The following is a 21,782-nucleotide window of genomic DNA, read 5'->3' as shown; positions in this document are numbered from 1 at the left end:
AGGGGCTGCGGGGCCCGGCCGGGGAGCGGGGAGCGGCCGCGGTGCGAGCTGGGATCCGTTCCTTTCCTCTCTCCGTCCTCTTCCTATCTCGTCCTCTTTCTATCTCATCTCCATTCCCTTCCCAGCCCCGTCCCATTCCAACCCTATCCCCATCCTCATTTCTATCCCCGTCCCGTACCCATGCCAACCCGTTTCATCTCCAGACCTTCCCCTCCCTATCTCATCACCAACCTAGTCTCCATTCCATCCCGTCCCATCCCAATCCCCATTCCATCTCCATCCCATCCCATCCCAATCCCCATCCCTTCCCCATCACATCTCCATTCCCATCCCATCCCACAGCTCAGCCAGGCTGAGACCGCCCACAACTCACCGCATCCCCGCTGCCCAGCCTTTTCAGAACAAGTGGAATTTTTTCTCGTCCTCGCTGCAGTGCGGGACTGGAAACGAAAACAGAGGAAGAATTCAGCAATGAGGAAAGAAAAAAAAGAACATCTGCAGCTGGGGAAACTAGAGGGCACCCGTGCTCCAGGCTTCATGTCCCCGCCGTGCTCACAGGCGGGTGCAGAAGGTTAATTGGCTCATAATTATGTGTAATTTAGATAACAGTGCAGCTCGTATAGCTGTGCCACCGGCTGTGGAGTCTAACTGGACACTAGCGGAATTCATGTTGTTGTCCCCAGGGAGCAGCACCCTACGGCCTCCCCCCAGCACTTCCCCAGAGCTGGATGTAGGGCTGAGCTTTGGCTTCCAGTGCCTTTTAGGACAGCCCTAGGAGAGAGCATGAGGAACGTGGGGGGAAAGGAGTCCCAGCACCATGTGGTGGGGGCCATGATGTGGGTTTTCTCCATCAAGTGCCTGGAGTAAACCATAGGGCTTGGGCTCCCAGTGCCATGTGGTGGGGACGTTATGTAGGGTTTCCACCAAACACTGAGCCCAACCTCAAGGCTCCGAGTACTATATGATGGACTCACAAGGACACAATGTAGAGTTTCTCTACCAAGCACCCAGGCTTGACCACAGGGATGGGAGCTCTACTGCATCTTGACAGGGACACAATTTAGGATTTCTCCATCAGCTGCCTGGAGTCAACTTCAGGGACTGGGATCCCAATATCCTATGGTGGAGATGTGATATAAGGTTTCTTCACCAAACATCCAGGCTCACCACTAGCCACGGGAACCCCACTGCCACACGGTGGGGACACGGTTTAGGCTTTACCTCATTGACCCCCCCGACTTCACTACTTTTCTACCAGCCCCGCACCCCACAGCCCGACCTGTGGAGGCCGAGTAGGGGACAACCTCGGGGCCAGCGTCTGGCGTTCGCAGGGGGCGGGCGGCCCTTTTTTCCCTCCCCCTCGCCCAGCCCTCCCCATCACCGGGCTGCGAGGAAACGAAACTAGCTTCCTCCATCCTCCCCTCCCGGCGCCGCCCCCGAGCCTCAAAGCCCCCGAGCCCCAGCATGGAGCGGGTCCGCACTCCGGGTCCGGCGATTCCACCGTACGAGCCTCTGATGGACGGGCTGGGCATGGAGGAGAAGACCCGCAGCACGGTGGTGACGGTGGAGAATCCCCTGGTGCCTCCTCCCCGCGACCACCTGGCCTGGTCGCTGTGCACCACGCTGTATGCCAACGTCTGCTGCCTCGGCTTCCTGGCGCTCGTCTTCTCCGTGAAGGTTGGGGAGTGGGGAAAGGGAGGGACGGGGGATGGGGAAGTGATGGCATCTGGAAAGGAATGGGGGGAGGGTGGGGGCGGGGGGCGGTCATGGGAGGACCCCCGTGGGGCTCACAGAGCTCCCTGATCCCAAACAGAATCGTGGAGCTCCAGAAGTCCCAGCTCTGGGTGTCCCGTGGACCCTACAGAGCCCCGGGCCTCAAAAAGATCCATGGAGTCCCGAGATCTCTGCTGCCAGGGTGCCCTGTGGGCCCCACAAAGACCCGGGGACCCTCGAACCATCAAGCCCTCAAGACCTCCAATCTCAGGGTACCACGTGGACCCCACAGAATCCTGTGGATCTCCAAAAGCCCCAACTCAGAGGTGCCCTATGAACTCCACCGAGCCCCTGACCCTGGTGAAACCCATAGACCCCCCAAGAAACCCCGACTCTGGGCTGTCTCATGGAACCCACAGGCCCATCATCACTGCAGGGAGCCCTGTAGGCCATACAGAGCCCTAACCCCAGGTTGCCCCATGCATCCCACAGAGCCCCCACGCGAGGGAACCTCTCCTACCCAGCCCCACTGACTCTCCTGTTGGTCTCCCCAGTCCAGAGATCGCAAAGTCCTGGGTGACTACAGTGGGGCGCTCAGTTATGGCTCCACTGCCAAGTACCTGAACATCACGGCCCATCTGATCAACGTCTTCCTCATCATCCTCTTCATCGCCCTGGTTGCCAGCGGCACCATCGTGGTGGCCAACATCTTCAACCGCTACCAGCAGCAGCACCCCGAATTCATTGGACCCACTTAGTTGCATTCCATGGGCAAAGCTTCACTTGGGGCCATGCTTTCCTTGCTTCTTTCAATCCCCTCTCCAGTCACCATATAGAAAAGCACCTCAAGACACTCCTTGCTCTGGCAGGAACCCGCAAAAACTGGCTGTAGGAATAGGAACCCGCAGACTTTGCCGCTTGCCACCTCACTCTGCCTTTTTGCTATTGCTCCAAGTGCCTGTAAAAGCCCTAAGGGAAGCACCTCATCTGTAAAAACAAACAAAACAAAAACACAGTAAAGGTATCTTTCACTTTTGTCTCATGGCTCTTCTTTTTTAGAGGATGGGGGTGGGAGTAGGAGAGCCTCCACAGCGATGCTATTGAACAACTGTCCCCTTTGTCACCCTCTGGAGCATGACAGGGATTATAGAATGATTAAGGTTGGAAAAGACCTCAAAGATCATCTCATTCAGCCATCAACCCATCACCACTATGCTCACTAACCATGTCCCTAAGCTCCAAGATGTGACAGGACCCAGCTGAGTGAATGCAACTCACAGGTTTGGACAAAATGGACCGTGGCAATGACAAGGGCACAGGGGTGAAGCATTTCCTACCCCATCTCCAGTGGTATGCATGAGTGGGCTTCATTTGGGTGGGGTGGCCGTATCCCAAACTCCAATGATGCTGTGCTTTCCTGAAAAGCTTCGAAGGGAAAGTGAGATGACGATACCTCTTCCCTCCTCCCTGGAGCTTTTCAATATCACAACACCCCCATCCCAGCTTTGGGGCAAGGCAGAAATCACGCCTACAGCTCCAGCCATGTCCAAAATGACCCTGGAAAGGCCCCAGGCACCCGACCAATACTCCCGGACAGAGCTGACCTGGCAGGGGTTCAGCTATGTGCTTGGCCTGGCTTCCTGCTCCCCAGCTCTGTAAGGGCTGGGGCCCCACAAGGCTGGATGGAGAAAGCCTTTTTCTTTATTTCCCCCTGAAGAACAATGACTCCTGCCAAGAAGCTGCACTCATGAGCAGAACGTCAGAAATCCTTCCTGCAAAACACAACAGCCATTTGTTGCAGGATCCCTGGCAGCCTCGGCTGGGTGAATCATTGATTCCTACTCTTCTTCCCGTAAAAGCAAACAGACGTGCTGGATCGTGCCCTCCCTGAGCGCTCCCCTCCTCTCACTCCATCCCTGCTGGCCCCTCCAGGATTTAGTTGAAATCTCCCCCCCCCCAAATCATGTTTTTTTTCAATGCACTTCCCCAGTCGGTTGTCACATGCAAAACCCAGTACATCCCACAGCCCAAAATGTGACATCCTGACATCCCGACACCCCCTGGGGAGGACATCCCCAGCCCCAGTGGGCACCATAGGGACTTTCCGTGCATGGACGCTCCCTGGGGCTGGGCACCAGTGGGCAGATGGGGGCATCAGGGGGATGCATGGGCAGAGCAGTGGTGCTCGCAGGACAAGGGCAGATTGTTCCTCCTCCTGCAGCAATTGCTCCAGGCTGCTGGCAGGTGGCCAATGAGCCTTGAACTCTGTGTCCTAACAGCAGAGGCAAGAAGGGAGCAGGCAGCAGGCTTGGCTCCCCGCATATCCCACCCCAAAAGACATCCAGCAGACCCCAAACCCCATCCTCACTTTGCAGACGCTTTCCACCCTTGCATTTCTCACCCCAACCCTCTGCTGCTCAGCCCCTTAACTCTGCTCACACCCTAGGACTTTGTCTCCCCAATGTATTCCCATCCCATCATTTGTTTGGGTGCAAAAGCAAATAGAGGAAAATGCACAGAAGGGTGGTGATGCCAGCGGGATGTTCACGCCAAGCTCATTAAGATAAGACAGCAGTTAACCCCACTTACAGTGAGAAGGGCACCTGCAGCTTTTTGGGGGCACAGCTGTGGGTTGGTGCTGAGTTTGAGCACAAAGCCAGCTCCAAAATCCCCTCCTTCATTCGCACCCTTTCCCCTCCCTTCAGCCTCTCCACTTAATTACCACTGTGACTTAATGAACCTCATTAACTTGAGATCATGCCAGGAAAAGAGCTGATAGCTTTGGTATGAGCAGTACTGGGGAGCACTTGGGTTTGCACGCAGGTGGCCTTTACAATGGGCGGCTGATGCTCCAGGCACGAGCCCTTGTCTGAGTGGGCCTCAAAACTGAGAGCTGCCTTCATCCCAGGTCCCCCCAGGGGTCAAGTGCAACCCACATTCCCCCAGACACCCGCCACAAGGGACTTTGTCCTGTGCCATCATGTCATCCTTTACTCCGCAGCTTTCAGATCACCATGCCCACACTGGCACCATGGGCATAAACCAGTTCTCAACATCCCCAAGGGGAGTTTGTCCCTGGTAGGATGAGAACTACCCACACCCCAGTGTCAGGCGGGGTATCTCCACCCCAGCAAACCCTTCTGCTCACCTATAATAGGCGAGGCTGTAAGGACACAGGCACAGCAGCTGCCCTTTGGCACCATGCAGAGCTACCCGCAGCACACCAGCATTGACATGCCACCCTATGGGCAGAATGTGATCACTGCTGTTCCCATCTCACCGCAGCCGCCCCCCAGGGATTTTGTACTCTGGTCTCTCTTCAACTTCGTGCTGTGCAATGCCTTCTGCCTGGGCCTCTGTGCACTCTCGTACTCTATCAAGGTAAGGCAAAACTCAACCCAGCGCCTCTCTGCTTAGCTTTGAGGTCTGCCCTCCATGCTGTGGCTCCCAAATCCCATTCCCTTTTGTTGCATCACGTCTCAACTTCCCCCAGTCCCATCCCATCTTTCCTTGTCCATCCCTTTACCATCCTATATTGTCCCAGCTTCCCCTGTTTTGTCCCATCACGTCTCACCTTCCCTCACCCATTCCCAATCCCATCCCATCTGTCCTACCCCACCTTTTCTCATCCCATTCCAATTCCATCCCATCTTGTCCCACCGTGTCTCACTTTCCTCCATCCCTCCCAATCCCATCTGTCTTATCCCACTATTCTTCATCTCAATCCCATCCTGTCTCATCCCATAGTGTCCCACCTTCCCCCATCCCTTCCTAATCCCATCCCCTCTTCTCTCATCCTGTCCTACACTGCCCCAGACATCATCACTACCTCGCTTCCTTCTGCCACATCCATCCCTACCACAGTGTCCCATATCTAACTTCCCTGACACCCACCTTTGGAGGACGATCTGCCACCTTTGGGTGCTTTGCTCTCTCCAAGAGCCACAGAAGAGGGGCTCCCAGTAGGCACAATGGTTTTGGCTCCTCTAAATAATCCTTAAGTGAGCCCCAAACCAGCTGGCACCTCCATGAAACTGCAAATACAGCTCCCACTCCCTCCCTTTGTCCTTCCACCCACCCTACTTCCAGTAAGGAGCAGCTGTTCCCTGTGTACCTTCCCTTTATTACCTTTAAAGCTAATCATCCTTAACAAGAACTCTGGGAGGAAAGGTCAGCAGCTGCCAGTGCCCCAAGAAGCACCACATAGGCATGCTAGGATCCCTGGCCTTCCTCACAGTTCTCTACTTCCAACAGGAGGAGTTGGCGCTACAAGACTGCTGACTTTTAATTAGCCATTAAGAAATTGCTGTTAAGCTGCTGTGAGCTATATTTCCCATCAGGGTTGGCTTCCTGAGGGTCTGACACCCTATGGATGCCAATGAGGGTGGTCGGGTGATGATGATGTACAGAGCCTTTGATGTTTTGGGTTTCACCAGCTCCCTTCTCCCCCTCTGCAGTCCAGGGATAGGATAATTGCCAAGGACTTCGTTGGTGCCAGCAGCTACGGGAGGACAGCCAAGATCTTTAATATCATTGCGCTCTGTCTGGGACTCTCAGTGACCATCCTCTCCATCGTCCTGGTGGTTCTCTACCTTCCAATCTACATTGTGCAGCCCTGATCTGGCCTGATGAAGAGGAGCAGTGCCGTGGTCCCACTCCTTCTCCCCTCTACCCCTGCTCCCATCAGTGTCCTGGTGCCACCCCCACTGAGGTGACTCTGTTTGAGATGAGCCCTTGGGGTGAGCTCAAGACAAATAAAGCTTCTTCCTCATTCTACTTCTGCCTGGAAATGTTGTGGTTTTAGAGTTCATGAGGTTGGGGCTGCCCCACAGCGGAGACAAGGTGCTTGGGCAAGAAGTGATGTGTCTGTGCCGTTCAGTAATTCGCCTTCCTGCGGCTCCTAGGGGCTCTCAGAGCCACCAAACCCAGACTTTTTTTTTGCGTCAACCCACGCAGATAGCCAAGGCTCTCTACAAAGGGGGAACTGTAGGGTCCCGCTCTTTCTTTGCTCCTCCCTTTGGCAGTTTTCCTGTTCCTCAGAAGCCCTTTTGCTCCCTGGCAGAACGCTAGGTCTCCCTGCGCCCGCGCGGTCAGTGCCCCCACACCCGGGAACTGAGAGGAGGGGGACGAGCCCATAGAGCGCTGACTGCTCCGCCTGAGCTCTGGGAGCCCGGGGGCCGGCGCAGGGGCGGTGCGGGGCTAGGTTTCATTTTTCGCAGAGCTCCCACCTCCCTCCAATCCTCGCTCCGCTCCCGGCCATGAAGCCGCAACAGGCGGAGGTGAGCATCCCGCTGCACCCACCCGGGCGGGGACCGCCCCTCTCCAGCGTCCCCCAAGAGCAGCCCCGCGACTTCGTCCTCTGGTCTCTCTTCAACGTCCTGGCAGGCTTCGCTCTCGCCTACCTCGGCTGTTTCTGCTTCCCCTCGCTCATCTTCTCCATCAAGGTGAGATCCTCCAATCCCCCACCCCTGACCCGGTACCTCCTTGCCAACCCGTCCTGGGATCCCTCGACTCAGGGTCCCCCAAGCTGATCTCCCCCCAACCCACACCCTCCACTTCCATTTGATGCCCTCTGATTTGGTGGCCCGCAACATTACTACATCCACCCCAACTCTCTTATTTGGGACTTTCTAACCCAGGTCTACCCCCTGTCCACAATGCTCCCTAGTGCATCTCAACAGAACATGATTAACATCCCAATTTGGGATGATAACATCCCAATTTCGGGCACTCCAATCTGGTGCTGCCCAACTCGACCCCATTCAACCCAACATGCAGACTTGGGTCCTCCAACCCATAACTCACTAATCTATGATGCCTCCCTACCCATCTGGGCACAACATGATCCTCCAACCCCAAGAACCCCAATCTAGTTCTGCCCAACATGACCCATTAACCCGCGATCCACTGAATCCACAGTGCTCCCAACCCATCCCAACATAACATGATCCTCTGACCCCAATCTCACCTAATGCTGCCCAAATTGAAAACACCAACCCCTGTCCCACCCAATTCACAGTAGCCCCAGCTCTAACCTGATGTATCCCTCCTGATCCAAACTGCCATTCAACATAACATGACTACTCCCTGATTTGGGACCATCTAATTTGGTGACCCCAATTGCCCTCCCTGACACCCTCTCAGTTTGCACCCCTCTGAGCGTTCTAACCCCAAAATATGGGACTGTGTGGGAGCTCATGGGCATCTTCAACCTCTACTTCCCACAAGGTCCCACCAAAGCACCCATGATGTCCCATCTCCACCTGACACCCCCATGAAGCCAGGCTGGGTCCCCCACCGTCCCTATCCCCATCCTGAAGTTGGGTCTTCCCCACTGAATCCCTATTTGTCCCCCTAGGCCCGTGACTGCAAAGTGCTGGGGGACCTGGAAGGTGCCCGGCGGTACGGAACCCGGGCCAAGATTCTGAACATCATCTTCTCTGTGCTGATAGCCATCGGTGTGTTGTCCACTATCACCATTGCTATCGTGCTCCTCACCATGAGCAGCAGACAGATATAGAACTTCTGCCACCATCCCACTGTCCTGTGCTGTGCTCACTCCTATAACGCACTACCAAAAATGTGTCCCAAGGAATTTCTGCTTTGGGGAAGGGGTGCAGAACCCTGCCCCCTCACTGCATGTGGCATGGCAGGGATGGGTGGGGAGCTCCTTTCTCTACTTCTCCTACGCCGTGCTGGTATTTAACCAAGCTACAACGTACGCATGGATTGCCACTGCCACAAATAAAGCTCCTGCTCACCAAGCCCTGCTCCTGTTGCATTATTCACAGCATGGATGGAGGAGAGTGACCTGGAGTACCTTCCTGGCATCCTCCTCCTCCTCCAACCCCACTGCCTTGCCAGGCATCTCCAGCACGAGCCACATTTTGTCCTATAGATTCCAGCACAGCAGAAGAAGGTAACAGCAAATTTCCATACTTTTCTGGCCATAAACACCCCATCTTCCTGTAAAGCCCCATCTCCTTCCAGGGAACCGTGAAGCGCTTTTTTACTAGAAGTAACTCTTAGGCATTTTAGCATTCAATTTCCTGTTTATTCCATTCTTGTGAGGCTGGGGAAAAGAGAAATGTGGAGCTTTTAAGAGCACTTGGTTCCATTACCCCAGGCTGTGTACCAACAGGGATCTTCCCTTATTGAAACAATTGCTCTGAGCAGCAGTGAAAGGTGCATGACACAAACACATCCTCAATCACAGCAGCTTTGGCACAGGGGAAGCTCCAGCCAAGTTCAGCACACTGTTCTAGCATCCCGACCATACTTCTGGATGAGGGATTTTCTAGCCAACACGACCTGAAGGGCTTGGTGGAGGCACCAGCACCGTGAGCTGTCTTGTGTCATGTCCTTGGGAGTGACAGCCACTCGGTTCCTACTCTGTCCCACAGCAGGGCTGGAGCCACCCGTGCCCCTGGTGCAGAAGGAAGGCAAGCTCACGAAACCAACTTTGTTTCTCCTAGCTTCCAGCCAAGCATTTTTGATAACCACAGCTTGGCAAGGGCTGTAATTTCTCTGATTTATATATAGAGGAGCTGAGGCTGGGCTGGAGACGAGGACGATATAAAAGGGTCTGCTCAGCCCCACTCCAGCAGCCAGGCTGGTGGAGCCGGAGAGCTGCGGGGTGCCCCTTTCTGTGGCCATGGACACATCCTATCCCCGGGAGGACTACCTGCCCATGACATCCCACAAGCGGGACTCATCTCCCACCACTGTCACCTCTGCACCGCCCCGCGACCACCTCATCTGGTCCATCTTCAACACCATCTACATGAACTTCTGCTGCCTCGGCTTCGTGGCTCTTGCCTTCTCTGTCAAGGTAAGGCATGGCTGGGTCCCAAGTTGGGGTGTTCAGGGTTATAGAATCATTAAGGTTAGAAAAGACCTCTAAGATTCCCAAGTCCAACCTCACCGTGCTCACTGACTGCATCTCTCAGTGCCACATCTCCGTGTTCCTTGAACATCCCTGGGACGGTGACATCCCCACCTCTCTGGGCAGCCTGTGTCACTGCCTCAACGCTCTTTTGGAAAAGCTTTTCCTAATATCCAACCTGAAATGATGCTGGAGGTGTCTCCAGTCAGACCTGTCCTCCAGCAGCAGCACCTCCAGCAGGACAGAGGGACCAGGGACAGGCTGGAGGAAGCTGGGAGGATGCCTAGGGGTACCTATGGGGATCCACTGCTGCCCCCAGTATTGGCTCTTGCAGGCACGGGACCGGAAGGTGGCAGGGGACGTGGAAGCTGCTCGGCGCTTCAGCTACAAAGCCCGCTGCTACAACGCGCTGGCCACAGCTGGCAGCGTGCTGCTGCCTATCCTGCTCACTGCTCTGGTGGTCACTGGTGTCCTCCACCTCTCCAAGCTCGCCCAGGACTCCGTGGGCTTCTTCAGCAACCAGTTCAGCACCAGCGATGATGAGGATAAGTGAGCGGTGGGCAAGGGGATGGCAAAAGCCTCTCCGCAGCGCTGCTGATCCAGCCCTGCCGTGCACAACCCCATGCTTCTTGGGGCAGCTATGTTATTTGGTGTGGTTATTTGGTGTTGGTGGTAGTGTTTGTTATTTTTTTTTAATCTCTTCCTTGGTGCTTAATATTTAAATCATTAAATCATTTCACCCATCTCGAATCTGCTCTGTGTGTGTATGTGTGTGTATGTGCGCACAGGGAAGGGGCTGTGCTAACAGATGAGATAACTCTTAAAATCACAGAACCACTAAGGTTGGTAAGACCAACAAGATCATTTAGTCCAACCAAATGTGTTTTGTACACTCAGAGTGTTCCAGTTCATAGCGGGGAGCCTTAATCCACATTGATTTAGGGTGTGCCAGCCTGAAACAGTAGGGATGGGAGACACTTCTTGGATCAGGAAGGCAACAGTTGGGCCAAGCAGACCCCTCCCAGGTGGACCAACTCATTGCAGCACAGCACAAGCCCCCATTAGTCCCCAAGCCAGGGTAGAGGGGATCTGCCTGTGGTGACTGTGAGCCAGGAGAAATGCTGCATCCCGCAGTACACCCCGCTTAACTACAGATGGAATTTCCCTATGGCTCCAAGAAGGTCAGAAAAAATCCTCACCCTTAGGGCATGGCCTCAGCCATCTGAATCTCCCCAGTGCTTTGCAGTACTGCTCCAAAGGCAAAAACAGCCGTCCACATGGAATGGATACCATAGGAGACCACGAGCAGCACTTTATCCCCCTCTCCCTCAATAAGCATCCCATAGGACCCTTATCACAGGGCGAGGGGACAGAGGAGAGCGTTCATCCCACCCTGCAGCCACTGATGAGGGCCTGATGAAGAGCCAGCTCTAATTACAAGGCAGAGGACCCGCCATGTTGCCTCCCCTAAGTGATTCCACATGCCGAGCAGCCACAGGGCTTTTTATAAACTCCTGGAGTTGGCTTACAGAGCAGAGCAGGGAGCACCCTTCCTTCCCCTTGCTCGAACCAACGTGTGCGGCTGGGGAATGCAGCCCTGAACCCACAGGGCCAGAATAACACCCAGCTTCAGCCTTGTTGTTGTCTACGCTGCCTCCGAAGCCCTGTAAAACTTGAAAGCAGGAGGATTGGAGCAGGGCATCCAGAGCTAAACACAGCTCTGTGCATCTGGAGGCTGCTGTAGAGATGGAGAACTTTCAAGAATAAACGAATGGGGGATGTTTAGGAAACATGTCTACATTAATCACTTTCAGGCACTCAGCTTTGTTTGTGCTCCTCCCACTTCCCAGTGCTGTGAGTCCTGCAGCAGAAGCAATCTCACATTCACAATTAACAGAGCAGGGCGTTCCCTTGGCAGCTTCAGCACATTCATATCAATAAGGGGATGGTGCAGGATGTCCACACATCAGTACGGGTGGGTTTCATGCCCATCACGTAAAACCCAGACCCACGAGGTTCAAAGTCCTTTGCTGGGCGCCCTCCGAATGCATCCAGCTGCTGTGGGGAAGGAGATGCTCTGCCCTGGAATCAAAACAACACATGTGAGACACAGGAATGGCTTTTCTCTGTATTACCTTAATTTTTAGGAAACATGCTCAAGCAAAGACTTCCTCAATAGCTATGGAGCAGGAAGTGCTGTTTGATAACCTCAAGGTCAGTGCACAGAATTAACTCTGGTAGAGGTCGCACCTTCATGCAGAGGAAAGCACTGCCCAGACTCCTCCAGCACCGCCTCCAGGGGAGGGTAAAGGGGACACTTAGTTGCTCCAATCCTCATTTCCTCCTTGGTGATGGTGAACTTCAGCTTGCTGCCCAAGTAGGAGACACCAGTGACTTCCAACTTGTTGACTTCACTGGGAAATGCAGGGTCAAAGCGAAGGTTGGTCTTTGTGATCCTGGAAAGGCAGGGCAAGTCAGCTCTGCTTTGGTAACAGCTTTATGGAGCAAGCACACCCTGAAGTATTATTGGGCCCTCTCCCATGACTCCTTTTTTTTTTTTTTTTTTTGGCAGAAAAAGTCCTAGGTGCATCCTAGATGTCCTAGGCAAATCCCAAACACTACTAATCCCAAACCTACTAATCATAGAACCATAGAATGGTTGGGTTGGAAGGGTTAAAGATCATAGAAACATGGAGTGGTTGGGTTGGAAGGGACCTTAAGGATCATAGAACCATGGAATGGTTGGTTGGAAGGGCTCTCAAAGACCATCTAGTTCCAACCCCCCTGCTGCGTGCAGGATTCCCAGTAATTAAATATGGCACCAGATTAGGATTCCCAAGGCCACAGGGATGGAGCGTCCACATCTTCAAGTATCTGTTGAAGGGCTACTTGGGTTGTCACCCCTCGTCTCAGAAACACCCTAAGGTGTTTCTGTTCCTCAGTTTGGGGTCTGGAGGTTGGATTTAAAAAAAAAACTACACACACACACAAAATCCACCATGTTTTTTCACCTGATGGTGATGCCTTAGCAGCAGCTCTGCTGGCATAGTGTCAGGAATGCCCTGCTCTGGGTCGGGGAGGGGAAGGAGTACAGGAACAAGCAGTGGGAGGCAGAGCTGGCTGCAATCACCATTGAAATGCAGCCACACACAAAGCGCAAGCGTGGGCTCTCGGCCACGTACTAAAACTGAGCAACAGAACACCCAAATAGCTCAGGAAAGCACCACAATGTTTGCAGCTGGGGGTTTTGGGATGCACATTCAGCTTCAGCAAGACCCAACCAAATCAAGAACAAACAAACCAGCAAAGCTAGCGGCAAATATCTGCTCTCAGCTCCATGGTGGTTGGGCTGAAGAGCTTTAAGTAGCAAAGAGGAATCCTTTCTCCCAGACCCTACCCTGTGGGCTGTGCACAGGGATGTAAAAGCACATTCTGAAGACACTGAGCTGTGCACGAGCTGAGATTGAGGCTTTCAGCTAGTGGCACAGCATAAAAACACATTGTTAGGGCGAGGAGGCTTTGCTGGCAACCAGAAAGCTCTTCAATCTGATCCATCCTCAATTAAACTCTAAGAATACACTCCAGCGGCTACAGCTTCTGGGCTGAAACCACACGGCTGCTTCAGAGCTGAGGCACGGGCCTGAAATGATCTGAGCAGCACACCAGCTTCCTACTCACACAGCTCCTGCGGCTCAGCAGGACATTTCCCATTTTGTACAGATCCTATTTTTGGCCTTTTGGCATGAGAACAGCAAATAATCTTCCCTGGTTTCTTGCTGCTTCAGCAGCATCACAAACTGTCCCCTCAGTGACATCCACAACCACTGGGAGTTATTATGCAAAAGGAACACCAGTGGCCAACCCCAGTACTCCTAGTTCACCCACTAATGGTGCAGTTCATTCAAAGCCTTTCTTTTTCACAAGCAACAGGAATACTGAGTTTTCCAGCCACTGATAGTTGCGTAGAAATTAAATGAGACACAACATGGGTCTCACCTGAACCCTGTGTAACCAAAGAGGACAGCCTGTAAGAATCCGCCCATCCCTGTCAAGAAGTTCACAGCCCCTGACCCATCCGAGTTCTCCACCCAGATCTGTTCCAGGGAGAAGAGGAAACAAAAAGAAAAATGTCAGCAGTTGCGTTGGGACTCTTCACACAGTTAAAGATGTTTGTACACGCTTGCTGTTGCTGTCATATATCTGGGGCATTGCAATGATCATATCCTGCTGCTCATCATGGAACGAGGTGGTGTCTGGGCTCTGATGGGTCTCCAAGTCCCACATCCCCATCCCTCCCCATCTTCCCAGGCAGAGGGCATCCTGGGGTGACCATGATAACAGACTTCGGCTTTGTGTTGCTTGACTGGAAGGAGGTGGCTCCTGGCTTTTTGGAAGCATGCAAAGGAGATGGAGTGAGCAACCACCTAGCTCAGTACAATAATCCAATAACCAAGGAACCACAAGTTCTCTCAGCGAGACAGGGCCTGCCGGGGAGCAGGCAAGACAGAACCAAGTGGCACTGGCCACGGGGAAGCAGCTGACCTTGAAGGGCTCAGTGATGTTGCTGAAACACTTGTTCAGTTGGCACTGCGCTCTCTGAGTCTCCTTCAGCTCCAGCCAGCCCACTGAAAACATGCTCTGCAGGAGAGAGCAGAGAGGGTCAGTGCCCATTGGTATTGAGTGGCTCAAATAGAAAGGACCACATTGTGGGTGAGTTCCCCTTACCCAGGTCATGGCTGGCCCGCTCAGCTCGGTGACGGGCTCATACATCACCAAGTCGTTCCTCCGCACTTCAGGGTGCATTGGGTGCATCAGAGGGAAGCCCAGCAGGATAACATCAGCTTGTTTCACAGGCTCACCTGAGAGAAGGGATCAAAACTCAGCCCGACCACATGCCTGCCGCAAATAATTAACTCATAGAGGGAACAGATCTGACACAGAATCGTAAACTTAGGCCAATAAAATCCACACCGCAGTGGGAAAGTGGTGGAATTCTTTTCTGAAGAGCTGGGGGACAGCTCAACACTGCTCTGTAAGGCAAATGACACAGAGGAAAGGGGCAATAAGCTGGGCGTGCTCTTCCTCTTGTATCAGACTTCCAGTAACCAGAGATTACAGGACGTTCAATGCGCAGCATTTGACCTTGGAAAGATAAGCCTAACCGTCAGCATTTAGTTCATAGCCACCACGATGCCTGCAGGCCAGCATCTCAAACTGTCAAGGCCTATCCTCTCTGTACCCCAAATTCTTAATTAGATGCATCCTATAATGAGAAAGGATCCACCAAAAGGCAGAAAGTAACACTGCAAATCAGGTCCTCTGTAGCGGCAATACAAATGCTGCACTGAGAGAGCCAATGCTCAAGGGTTTTGTTTCAGCCCACCTTTCCTCTCTTGCAGGCTTAAAAAGAAAGAGGCAGACTTCTGAACTGCGTGCCCCTCTGCTCACCTGGATTGTAACCGTCATACTCAGGGTGATATTTCCTCACTGCATCAAAGGGCACTTTGACTTTCTTTGCACATTCCACCCACTCCTCTGGCACAGGGATCAAGAAGTCCCGAGCAATGCTGGCTGCAAAATTTAAGCTGAAAAGAAGCGAGGAACAGTGCTTCATGTCATGCGTGGGTTGCATGACATCACGGAGAGAGAGGAAGAAGAAAAAGGGAAGAAAAGAGTGGGCATTGCAAAGAAGCAGTTTCCTAGAAAGAACGTGGGATCAAAGTCTAGTCTTCAGGTAACAGCTTTCATTGCTGGGACTTGGAATCTCCAAATGACTAATTACTTAGACGTCACACGTGGCAGGGAGATAAGCACTGCTGAGAAGGGGAGTTCTCTCTGTCTAACGTAGACACCTGAGACATCAGATGTGTCATCATGGGAACACCTACTTCTTTCTGCTGATGCAGAGGAAGGCAGAGGAGACCAGCTTGAACAGAGGTATGGAGAGAAAAGAAAGGTGCTTGCTGCCTCGTCCTCCTGCTAGGCAGATGAGAAGATGGCCGGAGTCTCAATAAAGCATGCACATTACCTCCTCCGTGCCACGGCATTGGTGTAAGCAGAGTTATCAACCTGGTGGTGATGCTCGTCTGGGGGCATGACACCTGGAGGAAGGGAAGAGGAAGGGTACACTTCACTCTGCAGTACACCCAAGGTGTGTCTCAGGGAAGTGGCACAAGAACAGGAACACCTCCTTTGTATTGATGCCTGCCCATGTTGACTTGTGTGGTGGAAAAAGTGTTGGTATTTTTGATATACGAGGTCTGACTCAGAAGTGTACCCCGATGAAAGTACAGTCCTTTCAACCAAAACTAGCTCTTACTTCTGAGCTAAGATAATGTTGGGTGTTCTGCTCCCACAGGCCCCACCATGGATTCAGTTCTTAACAAAATCCCTGAGGTGGCCATCCCTCCCATGAATTTGGCTTCATCAACACAGAAATGCCCAAAAGCTGTGGGTTCCCCATCCCTAGAAGAGCCAAAGGCCAGCCCAAGAGCCCTGGGCAGCCTGACCTGCTGGGGGCAACTAGTCCATGGCTGGGGGCTGGAGCTCAGTGATCTTTAAGGTTCCTTCCAACCAAATCACTATGATTCTCTGATTTTCTGGGGTCTATTCTTTCCCAAAATGCACTCCCGGCTTTGATAACTTCAGAACACTCATCCTCACCTCTTTCCTTTCTTTGGTACAGTGTACAGTGTGGGTGTGTGTTCTCTACAACCACTGGACAGAGGGAGACATGCTGCCCAAGCGTTCTCACTGTGATCAGCTCAACAGACTCAATGATCCTTGTGGTCCTTTATAAGTCAGGATATTGTATGATTGAGCTGAGAAAGGGCAGATCATCGGGCAGCAGATACCTCATTCTGAGGGCATCTTCCTCACTTCAGGCAATGCGACCTTTAAGTCATTAACTGTGTGTCTTTTCCTAGGTCCAAGCTCAAGTCTTTCCCTTCAGAAGTACCTCGGATGTGGTAGCATTGCTCCTCCTCACTCCACACCATCCTGCTGCACCAGTATTGAGCCACGGCATTCACCAGCTCCCAGCCTCCATCAGTCCTGAACAGCTTCTGGTCCTGGAAGGAGCCAAAGCCAGAGAAAGACAGGGAGCATGAGGGAGATTCAACAGGGTCTAAACTGTGACAGACACTCCCTTTACCTGCGTGGTATAATAATACTGCTCAAAGGCCATCAGAACGTCCCCGGTGATGTGAATTTCTTGGGCTCCATAAATGTCCTCAGGACAGACCTCCCGGCCAGTAGCTGCGCTCTCCCATGGGAACTTGGCACCCTGTTGGAGAAGACATCCATGGACCAACTGAGCACATCTTGAAACGATCATCCTGATCTACCACATGCAGGCAAAACCTAGCTCACAGCCCCTGGCTCAAGAAAAGCCTGACTATCCTTCTAGGTGACATTCAGCCCCACATCTCCATCCCCACCTCATAGCCTTGCTCCTGCGCATTGAGTAGAGCTCCTTCCAGCGTGCGAATCCGGTACTCCAAGATGGCTCGGGCAGCTTTGGGATAAAACAGCAGGATGTTCGGGAATATCCAGGTGTCCTGGAAACATGCAGGCAAAGCAAAGTGGTAAAATGGGTTGGTAGGGCAGCCAAATGCTCCTGCCTTTTCAAGTCCACCCCCAGTGCTGAATGCTATGACCATGACCATACCGTTACTTAAAGATGCCATCAGATGTGTCCAATGCACGAGGGACTGTTTCAGCCCTCAGAGATGCATCCAGGTGCCCATGCCTTCCCTGCCAGTCACCTCCTGGTATCTCACTAGGATAAGCCCAGAAGGATCTCCTGCCATGCTAGAGAGGGGAGGCCAGAGAATCTGACGGGTCAAAACAGAATGTTGCCAGGAAGAAAATCAACAAGGTCCACAGGACTGAAAAGCCCTTGCCCATTGAAAGACCGGACTAGGTAGGAGTCTCAGCACCATCCAGCTGTCCTTCCTGTTCACACCACACATGATGAAATACTCAGCTGCGGAGCTATGTGTACTCATTTGGTGTGGCTGCTCTGAGAGCAAACCCAAGCCTCTTACTGGGGAAAAGCCACCCAGAACAACTTGTTTATTGAGTACACACCAAACTTAACTTGAAAAGCAGAATGTGTCCGTAGCAGAAAAAATATTTCTGTTCTTGCAGTAGTTTGGGCACAACAAGGCTCACCATTGCCACCAACTCCGGGAGAAGGTGGGCAGGTGTCAATTCATTTAAAGAAGCAAAAATTTGGTGACCTTACTCTAAACTAGTTGCTGAAGATCCCTTTGCATTAGCCTCTCTTGTGTGAGCAACCCAATCTGTGCTTCAAATTTTAAGTTGACAAAGGGATCAGGGGCTCTATGGATGAAGATGGACCTCAGTAGGTGTTTCCAAAGGAGAAGAAGGATGCTCTTCTACAAGAGACCACTGCCAAACATCCCTACTGCCAGTAAGGAGACCAGCAGTCCCATGCTGAGCCTCTCTACCCCAGTCACTCCTCACAGCCCCCAAGCAAACACCAGCACTGCCTCAACCCACCTGATCCCAGAAGATGTGCCCCCAGTAGTCCTCGCCCCGTGTGCCATTGGACAAGCCACCAGGGCTGATGCCGTGGAAGAGGAATCCCGGTGTATCTTGAGGGGGGATGGCACTCAGCAGGTAATAGAGACACCCATAGAGAGCCTGTCTCAAAGGCAGTGGGCCTTCCAGTTCCACACAGCACCCACTCCACAGAGCAGCCCAGGCATGGGTATGGGAGGAGTGCAAGGAGCCAGCTGCCAGGCGTGTCAGCCCTTCGCTGTAGCTCCTCTTGGCCTCCTCCTCACTCTCAGCCACAGCCGTCAGGAACTCCCAGCGTCGCTCCTGCTCCTCCTCATGCAAGGTGACAGCTTGCGGCACAGGAGTCCAGAGCATATGCACAGTGGGCTGGGGTCCCCCCTCCACCTCAGGAACCAGTGTCTGCCCATAGATGTAACTGCAGGAGATGGTGAGGAATGGGGAAGGGAAGAGCAAAGTAGATGGTGCCGTGCACATAGAACCACAGAACGGTTAGGGAGGAAGTGACCTAGGAGGAGTTAGTTCTGCCCTCTATTTCCATCAAACATCTGCAGCAATAAGCTCCAGTAACTAGCTCCACTTCTTAAACCACATTGAAATGGAGGAGTTGGAGTTGAGTTGGAGGTGTTCAAGGCCAAGTTGGATGGGGCCCTGGGCAGCCTAGTTCTAGTATTAAATGTGAAGATTAGTGGCCCTGCCTGTGGTGGGAGATCTCCTGGGTTGGAGATTCATGATCCTTGAGGTTCCTTCCAACCTAGGCCATTCTGTGATTCTGTGACTTCAAAGCCCACCAACCCCAAACCTGCTATGAGCTGGGTGCCTCCCAGCAGCTCAGGCTGCCCCGGCCCCGTCCAGCATGGCTTTGGGCATCTCAGGAATGGGGCACCCACAGCTCTGCAGGGCAGCCGTGCAGGCTGAACTGCCCCCAGCAGCTGAGTATCTTTCCCCTGTTCCCATCAGATGACAGACTGATTACAGCTCCCTCATGGAAGCCATGTTTAAAGGTTGTCTCCTTCAAGCTCACTATCTTTTCCAAACTCATTTCTTTGTAACCACATGCAATCTCTGTGGTCTCTGTCATCTCTGATGCCATTTTACATGTAAACGTAAGTAGTAATTTCAGAGTCACAACTAATAAAAACTGTTTCTATATTTAATTCTTTTTGCCTTGCCTGGCAGAAAGAAGCAGATGTGCACAAACCTCAATGATAGTTACCATTTCATTCTAGCTCTAGCTGTATATTTTCAGTTTGTCTCCCATCTTTGAGCAAAGCAATACGATATAGCCTAGGAAGGACTCACTCAGAGCTAAGCTCTTGTGCCCATGGTCGACACTCACTGTGCTCCCTGGAAGTCTGGTCCTTGCTGCAGGTCCAAGTCCTGGCTTTCTGGCACAAAAGGAGTCTGGAGCTGCACAGTGATGGGCTGGCTGGTGCCAGCTGATCGCCGGATGGTGATGCTGAAGGCCATCAGGTGGACGAGGGAATGGTGAGCATAGATGCTGTGTGTGGCTGTATAACTGGGCGACTGAAGCTTATGGCTGAAGGTTCCTGTAAGTGCAGCAAGAGCCTTTTTAACCATTGGGTCCTGATATTCTGCCTTAGTCTCCCAGTTCTACCAGTTCCTTTGGCAATGGAACTGTCTTTCCCAGGTCCAGATCCAAACATAAGTCTTGACTGGGCAATACTGTTAACACCCTTAACCTGACCATGCTGATGAGGAGTGATTTATGCCATAATATATTTTAGTAAGCTTTGTGATCGAGCAGCATTTGCTGAGCTTAGCACCAGCAGGGTCTGGGATATGGTCTCAAATTTGCTAGCTTTTTTCTCCGCTTGCTCCAACACCAAATTAGAAGAATAATGTGGGACAGAAAGGCCTTCTGTATGCTGTGTCCGCTGCATTACTTAGAGATTACTTAGCATTCCATACAGCCCAAACCTGAAATCTGCAAAATGAGTGCTCCCAGAAGGATGAGCAAAAACACTCTCCTTACCATTCTCCCAATTACACTTCCTAATGTTCTACCAAGATCAGTGCTGGCTACTGTCCAAAGATAAGAGAAAAAACAGTGCCATATCAGTTTCTAGCTCTGTTAGAAACACGTAATGGAGTTCACCTAATACAGTCACTTGATGTCTACAAAACAAATGCCTGCATCTGAACAATGCAGTTGGACGTCTATGAGAGTCAATGGAATTTAGGGTACAATTCATCCAATTTCTTCACAAACTATTGAGTTTATTGACCAACCATCTTTTAACAACAGAAAGATGAAGCATGCATTGCTCTTTACCTGTCCGTGTGTTCAAGGTGAAGGTCTCAACAGGTACATCCCCATCAGGCACTGTCATCTTCACATTGACTGGGCTGGGGATGTCAGCACGGTGTGTGTCCCCCACCGCCCCATTATACACACCACTGACATGGAGGATGTTGCGGTAGACACGTGTGCCCAGGTAAGCATTAGTCACCGTAGCAAGGAGCCGTGGGTCCGAGGGCAAACAAGTAGAGGTGAACACAGCAGGGTCCTCTTCGCCATCAGCCATCACCAGCCAGAGCTGCAAAATTAAAGGAAAAGAAGACGACAAAAAATCAGAGGTGGGTTGGACAGGGTGATGCCAATGGTTCCCACCAGCTTTCCTTCCAGTCTCTCAGGTGGGACTGCTCCACACAAGTTCCCTTTGTGAAGCTTCAGACATCTCTAGGTGGCCTGCCTACCTTACCCAAACCTCACATGCTCATTTCTTTTGCTGCTTTTCCAGTTTTTCCCCTCTTCTGTTGCCCTCCCAGGCTGGGGTCTCACCAATTTCTCCCAGCACATCCCATCACATGGCCATCTTCCTCCCAACATTATCAAGTATTCATTTATCCTTTATCCTCATACTACTCCTACACTTCACTCTTTTATCTCCAGCTCAGCATGTTGTCAGCAGGCTGGGGCAGGAGCTTTATAATTAATGAATTTTTGGGTACATCTCCACAAACATACAAACGGCGCCTTGTCACCAGCACTTGGGGATACTCGGCACTGCAATAACACCAAAAACCACGGAGGTGGGACACGGATGGGCTCTGCAAGCAGAGCTGGGACACGGGCTGGCTGTGCCCCAAAGCTCACGGGATAAGCATAGTTTGCTGGTGTCAGGAGGTTGGATGGCGAGGAAAGCCTTCCTCCTGCCTGCTAGGGGGGTGAAGGGTGTGGGAGGTGTGCGGGTCGAAGCCTTGCCTTGCGTTTCGGGTGAAAGCTGCTGCCGTGGGGCCCTGCACAGGGAACAGCGGAAGTTGCTCAACACAGAGAGGAGGAAGGAAATTGCTTTTTCTTACCTCCCCTTCCTTACTAGCAAAATCAAACAACCTTGATCTTGGAATGTGGGTTTGCTCAGAGGAACTGCGCTCAGCATGGAACTGTGCAGGGAGGAACCGAAAGAGAAAAGTGGTCAGGCAAAAGCAATCCAGGAAATGCAGCAACAGTTGCGTTCCTGGCAGAGAGCCACAGTAACACTCCCTGAGTGATCAGCAACGTAAGCAATCGCTGACAAGAGCCACCCTTTGTCTCTGACCACGTTGTGACCCTCTTGCTTACCTGCTGAAGAGCCAGGCTTTATCACCCAACTTTACTGCTGTGTAAGTTTCCAGT

At 52.4% G+C, this 21,782-nt stretch overlaps 5 protein-coding genes and 1 long non-coding RNA gene across 11 annotated transcripts; 4 read left to right on the top strand and 2 right to left on the bottom strand.

The window, feature by feature from the left end:
- The first annotated feature begins 1,386 nt into the window (after window positions 1-1,386).
- Window positions 1,387-2,750, top strand: LOC100539142 (dispanin subfamily A member 2b-like). Its single transcript, XM_003206118.4, has 2 exons — window positions 1,387-1,677; window positions 2,268-2,750. Exons 1-2 carry the CDS (start codon window positions 1,465-1,467, stop codon window positions 2,469-2,471), a joined length of 417 nt encoding a protein of 138 aa, XP_003206166.1. The 5' UTR covers window positions 1,387-1,464; the 3' UTR covers window positions 2,472-2,750.
- Window positions 2,617-5,686, bottom strand: LOC109367643. 2 transcript variants are annotated; one of them, XR_002114890.2, is made up of 2 exons: window positions 5,608-5,686; window positions 2,617-3,485 (listed from the first exon to the last, which is right to left on the bottom strand). It is a non-coding gene; the product is annotated as an uncharacterized LOC109367643 (long non-coding RNA). The 2 variants fall into 2 exon arrangements; XR_002114891.1 differs by lacking the exon at window positions 5,608-5,686 and adding an exon at window positions 4,862-4,949.
- LOC109363691 (interferon-induced transmembrane protein 3-like) lies at window positions 4,884-6,498 on the top strand. Its single transcript, XM_019615315.2, has 2 exons — window positions 4,884-5,094; window positions 6,171-6,498. The coding sequence occupies exons 1-2, from the start codon at window positions 4,915-4,917 to the stop codon at window positions 6,330-6,332; spliced, it is 342 nt and encodes a 113-aa protein (XP_019470860.1). The 5' UTR covers window positions 4,884-4,914; the 3' UTR covers window positions 6,333-6,498.
- A 259-nt stretch (window positions 6,499-6,757) lies between these two features.
- Window positions 6,758-8,477, top strand: LOC100551205 (dispanin subfamily A member 2b-like). The gene is made up of 2 exons (XM_003206112.4): window positions 6,758-7,157; window positions 8,072-8,477. The coding sequence occupies exons 1-2, from the start codon at window positions 6,972-6,974 to the stop codon at window positions 8,231-8,233; spliced, it is 348 nt and encodes a 115-aa protein (XP_003206160.1). The 5' UTR covers window positions 6,758-6,971; the 3' UTR covers window positions 8,234-8,477.
- Window positions 7,068-10,352, top strand: IFITM5 (interferon induced transmembrane protein 5). 2 transcript variants are annotated; one of them, XM_031553421.1, is made up of 3 exons: window positions 7,068-7,157; window positions 9,256-9,544; window positions 9,933-10,352. In XM_031553421.1, the coding sequence occupies exons 2-3, from the start codon at window positions 9,368-9,370 to the stop codon at window positions 10,149-10,151; spliced, it is 396 nt and encodes a 131-aa protein (XP_031409281.1). In that variant the 5' UTR covers window positions 7,068-7,157; window positions 9,256-9,367; the 3' UTR covers window positions 10,152-10,352. The 2 variants fall into 2 exon arrangements, with proteins under 2 accessions (XP_031409281.1, XP_019470859.1); XM_019615314.2 differs by lacking the exon at window positions 7,068-7,157 and having other exon boundaries at window positions 8,621-9,544; window positions 9,933-10,348.
- A 1,027-nt stretch (window positions 10,353-11,379) lies between these two features.
- Window positions 11,380-21,590, bottom strand: PGGHG (protein-glucosylgalactosylhydroxylysine glucosidase). 4 transcript variants are annotated; one of them, XM_010710882.3, is made up of 14 exons: window positions 21,470-21,590; window positions 20,439-20,703; window positions 19,482-19,692; window positions 18,125-18,560; window positions 17,038-17,157; window positions 16,752-16,883; window positions 16,557-16,668; window positions 15,627-15,699; window positions 15,047-15,183; window positions 14,324-14,457; window positions 14,141-14,236; window positions 13,595-13,692; window positions 11,849-12,054; window positions 11,380-11,680 (listed from the first exon to the last, which is right to left on the bottom strand). In XM_010710882.3, the coding sequence occupies exons 2-14, from the start codon at window positions 20,689-20,691 to the stop codon at window positions 11,616-11,618; spliced, it is 2,073 nt and encodes a 690-aa protein (XP_010709184.1). In that variant the 5' UTR covers window positions 20,692-20,703; window positions 21,470-21,590; the 3' UTR covers window positions 11,380-11,615. The 4 variants fall into 4 exon arrangements, with proteins under 4 accessions (XP_010709184.1, XP_010709183.1, XP_010709185.1 ...); XM_010710881.3 differs by lacking the exon at window positions 21,470-21,590 and adding an exon at window positions 21,372-21,450; XM_010710883.3 differs by lacking the exon at window positions 21,470-21,590 and adding an exon at window positions 21,135-21,312.
- Between the last annotated feature and the right edge of the window lie 192 nt (window positions 21,591-21,782).

Source organism: Meleagris gallopavo, chromosome 5 (assembly GCF_000146605.3).
Source record: "Meleagris gallopavo isolate NT-WF06-2002-E0010 breed Aviagen turkey brand Nicholas breeding stock chromosome 5, Turkey_5.1, whole genome shotgun sequence".
Classification (NCBI taxonomy): Eukaryota; Metazoa; Chordata; class Aves; order Galliformes; family Phasianidae; genus Meleagris; species Meleagris gallopavo.
This window is presented reverse-complemented; position numbering and strand designations above follow the sequence as displayed.

What these genes read in the sequence shown, in the direction of transcription:
- LOC100539142 (XM_003206118.4), top strand. Translation starts at nt 1,465, where the DNA reads ATGGAGCGGGTCCGCACTCCGGGTCCGGCGATTCCACCGTACGAGCCT. An exon ending in CGCTCGTCTTCTCCGTGAAG is followed by an intron (nt 1,678 to 2,267) that starts GTTGGGGAGTGG and finishes TGGTCTCCCCAG; the next exon opens with TCCAGAGATCGCAAAGTCCT.
- LOC109363691 (XM_019615315.2), top strand. Translation starts at nt 4,915, where the DNA reads ATGCAGAGCTACCCGCAGCACACCAGCATTGACATGCCACCCTATGGG. An exon ending in CACTCTCGTACTCTATCAAG is followed by an intron (nt 5,095 to 6,170) that starts GTAAGGCAAAAC and finishes CCCCCTCTGCAG; the next exon opens with TCCAGGGATAGGATAATTGC.
- LOC100551205 (XM_003206112.4), top strand. Translation starts at nt 6,972, where the DNA reads ATGAAGCCGCAACAGGCGGAGGTGAGCATCCCGCTGCACCCACCCGGG. An exon ending in CGCTCATCTTCTCCATCAAG is followed by an intron (nt 7,158 to 8,071) that starts GTGAGATCCTCC and finishes TTGTCCCCCTAG; the next exon opens with GCCCGTGACTGCAAAGTGCT.
- IFITM5 (XM_031553421.1), top strand. Translation starts at nt 9,368, where the DNA reads ATGGACACATCCTATCCCCGGGAGGACTACCTGCCCATGACATCCCAC. An exon ending in CTCTTGCCTTCTCTGTCAAG is followed by an intron (nt 9,545 to 9,932) that starts GTAAGGCATGGC and finishes TGGCTCTTGCAG; the next exon opens with GCACGGGACCGGAAGGTGGC.
- PGGHG (XM_010710882.3), bottom strand. Translation starts at nt 20,691, where the DNA reads ATGGCTGATGGCGAAGAGGACCCTGCTGTGTTCACCTCTACTTGTTTG. An exon ending in AGTATTATTATACCACGCAG is followed by an intron (nt 16,669 to 16,751) that starts GTAAAGGGAGTG and finishes GGCTCCTTCCAG; the next exon opens with GACCAGAAGCTGTTCAGGAC. An exon ending in AATGCCGTGGCACGGAGGAG is followed by an intron (nt 15,184 to 15,626) that starts GTAATGTGCATG and finishes GCTTCTTTTCAG; the next exon opens with CTTAAATTTTGCAGCCAGCA.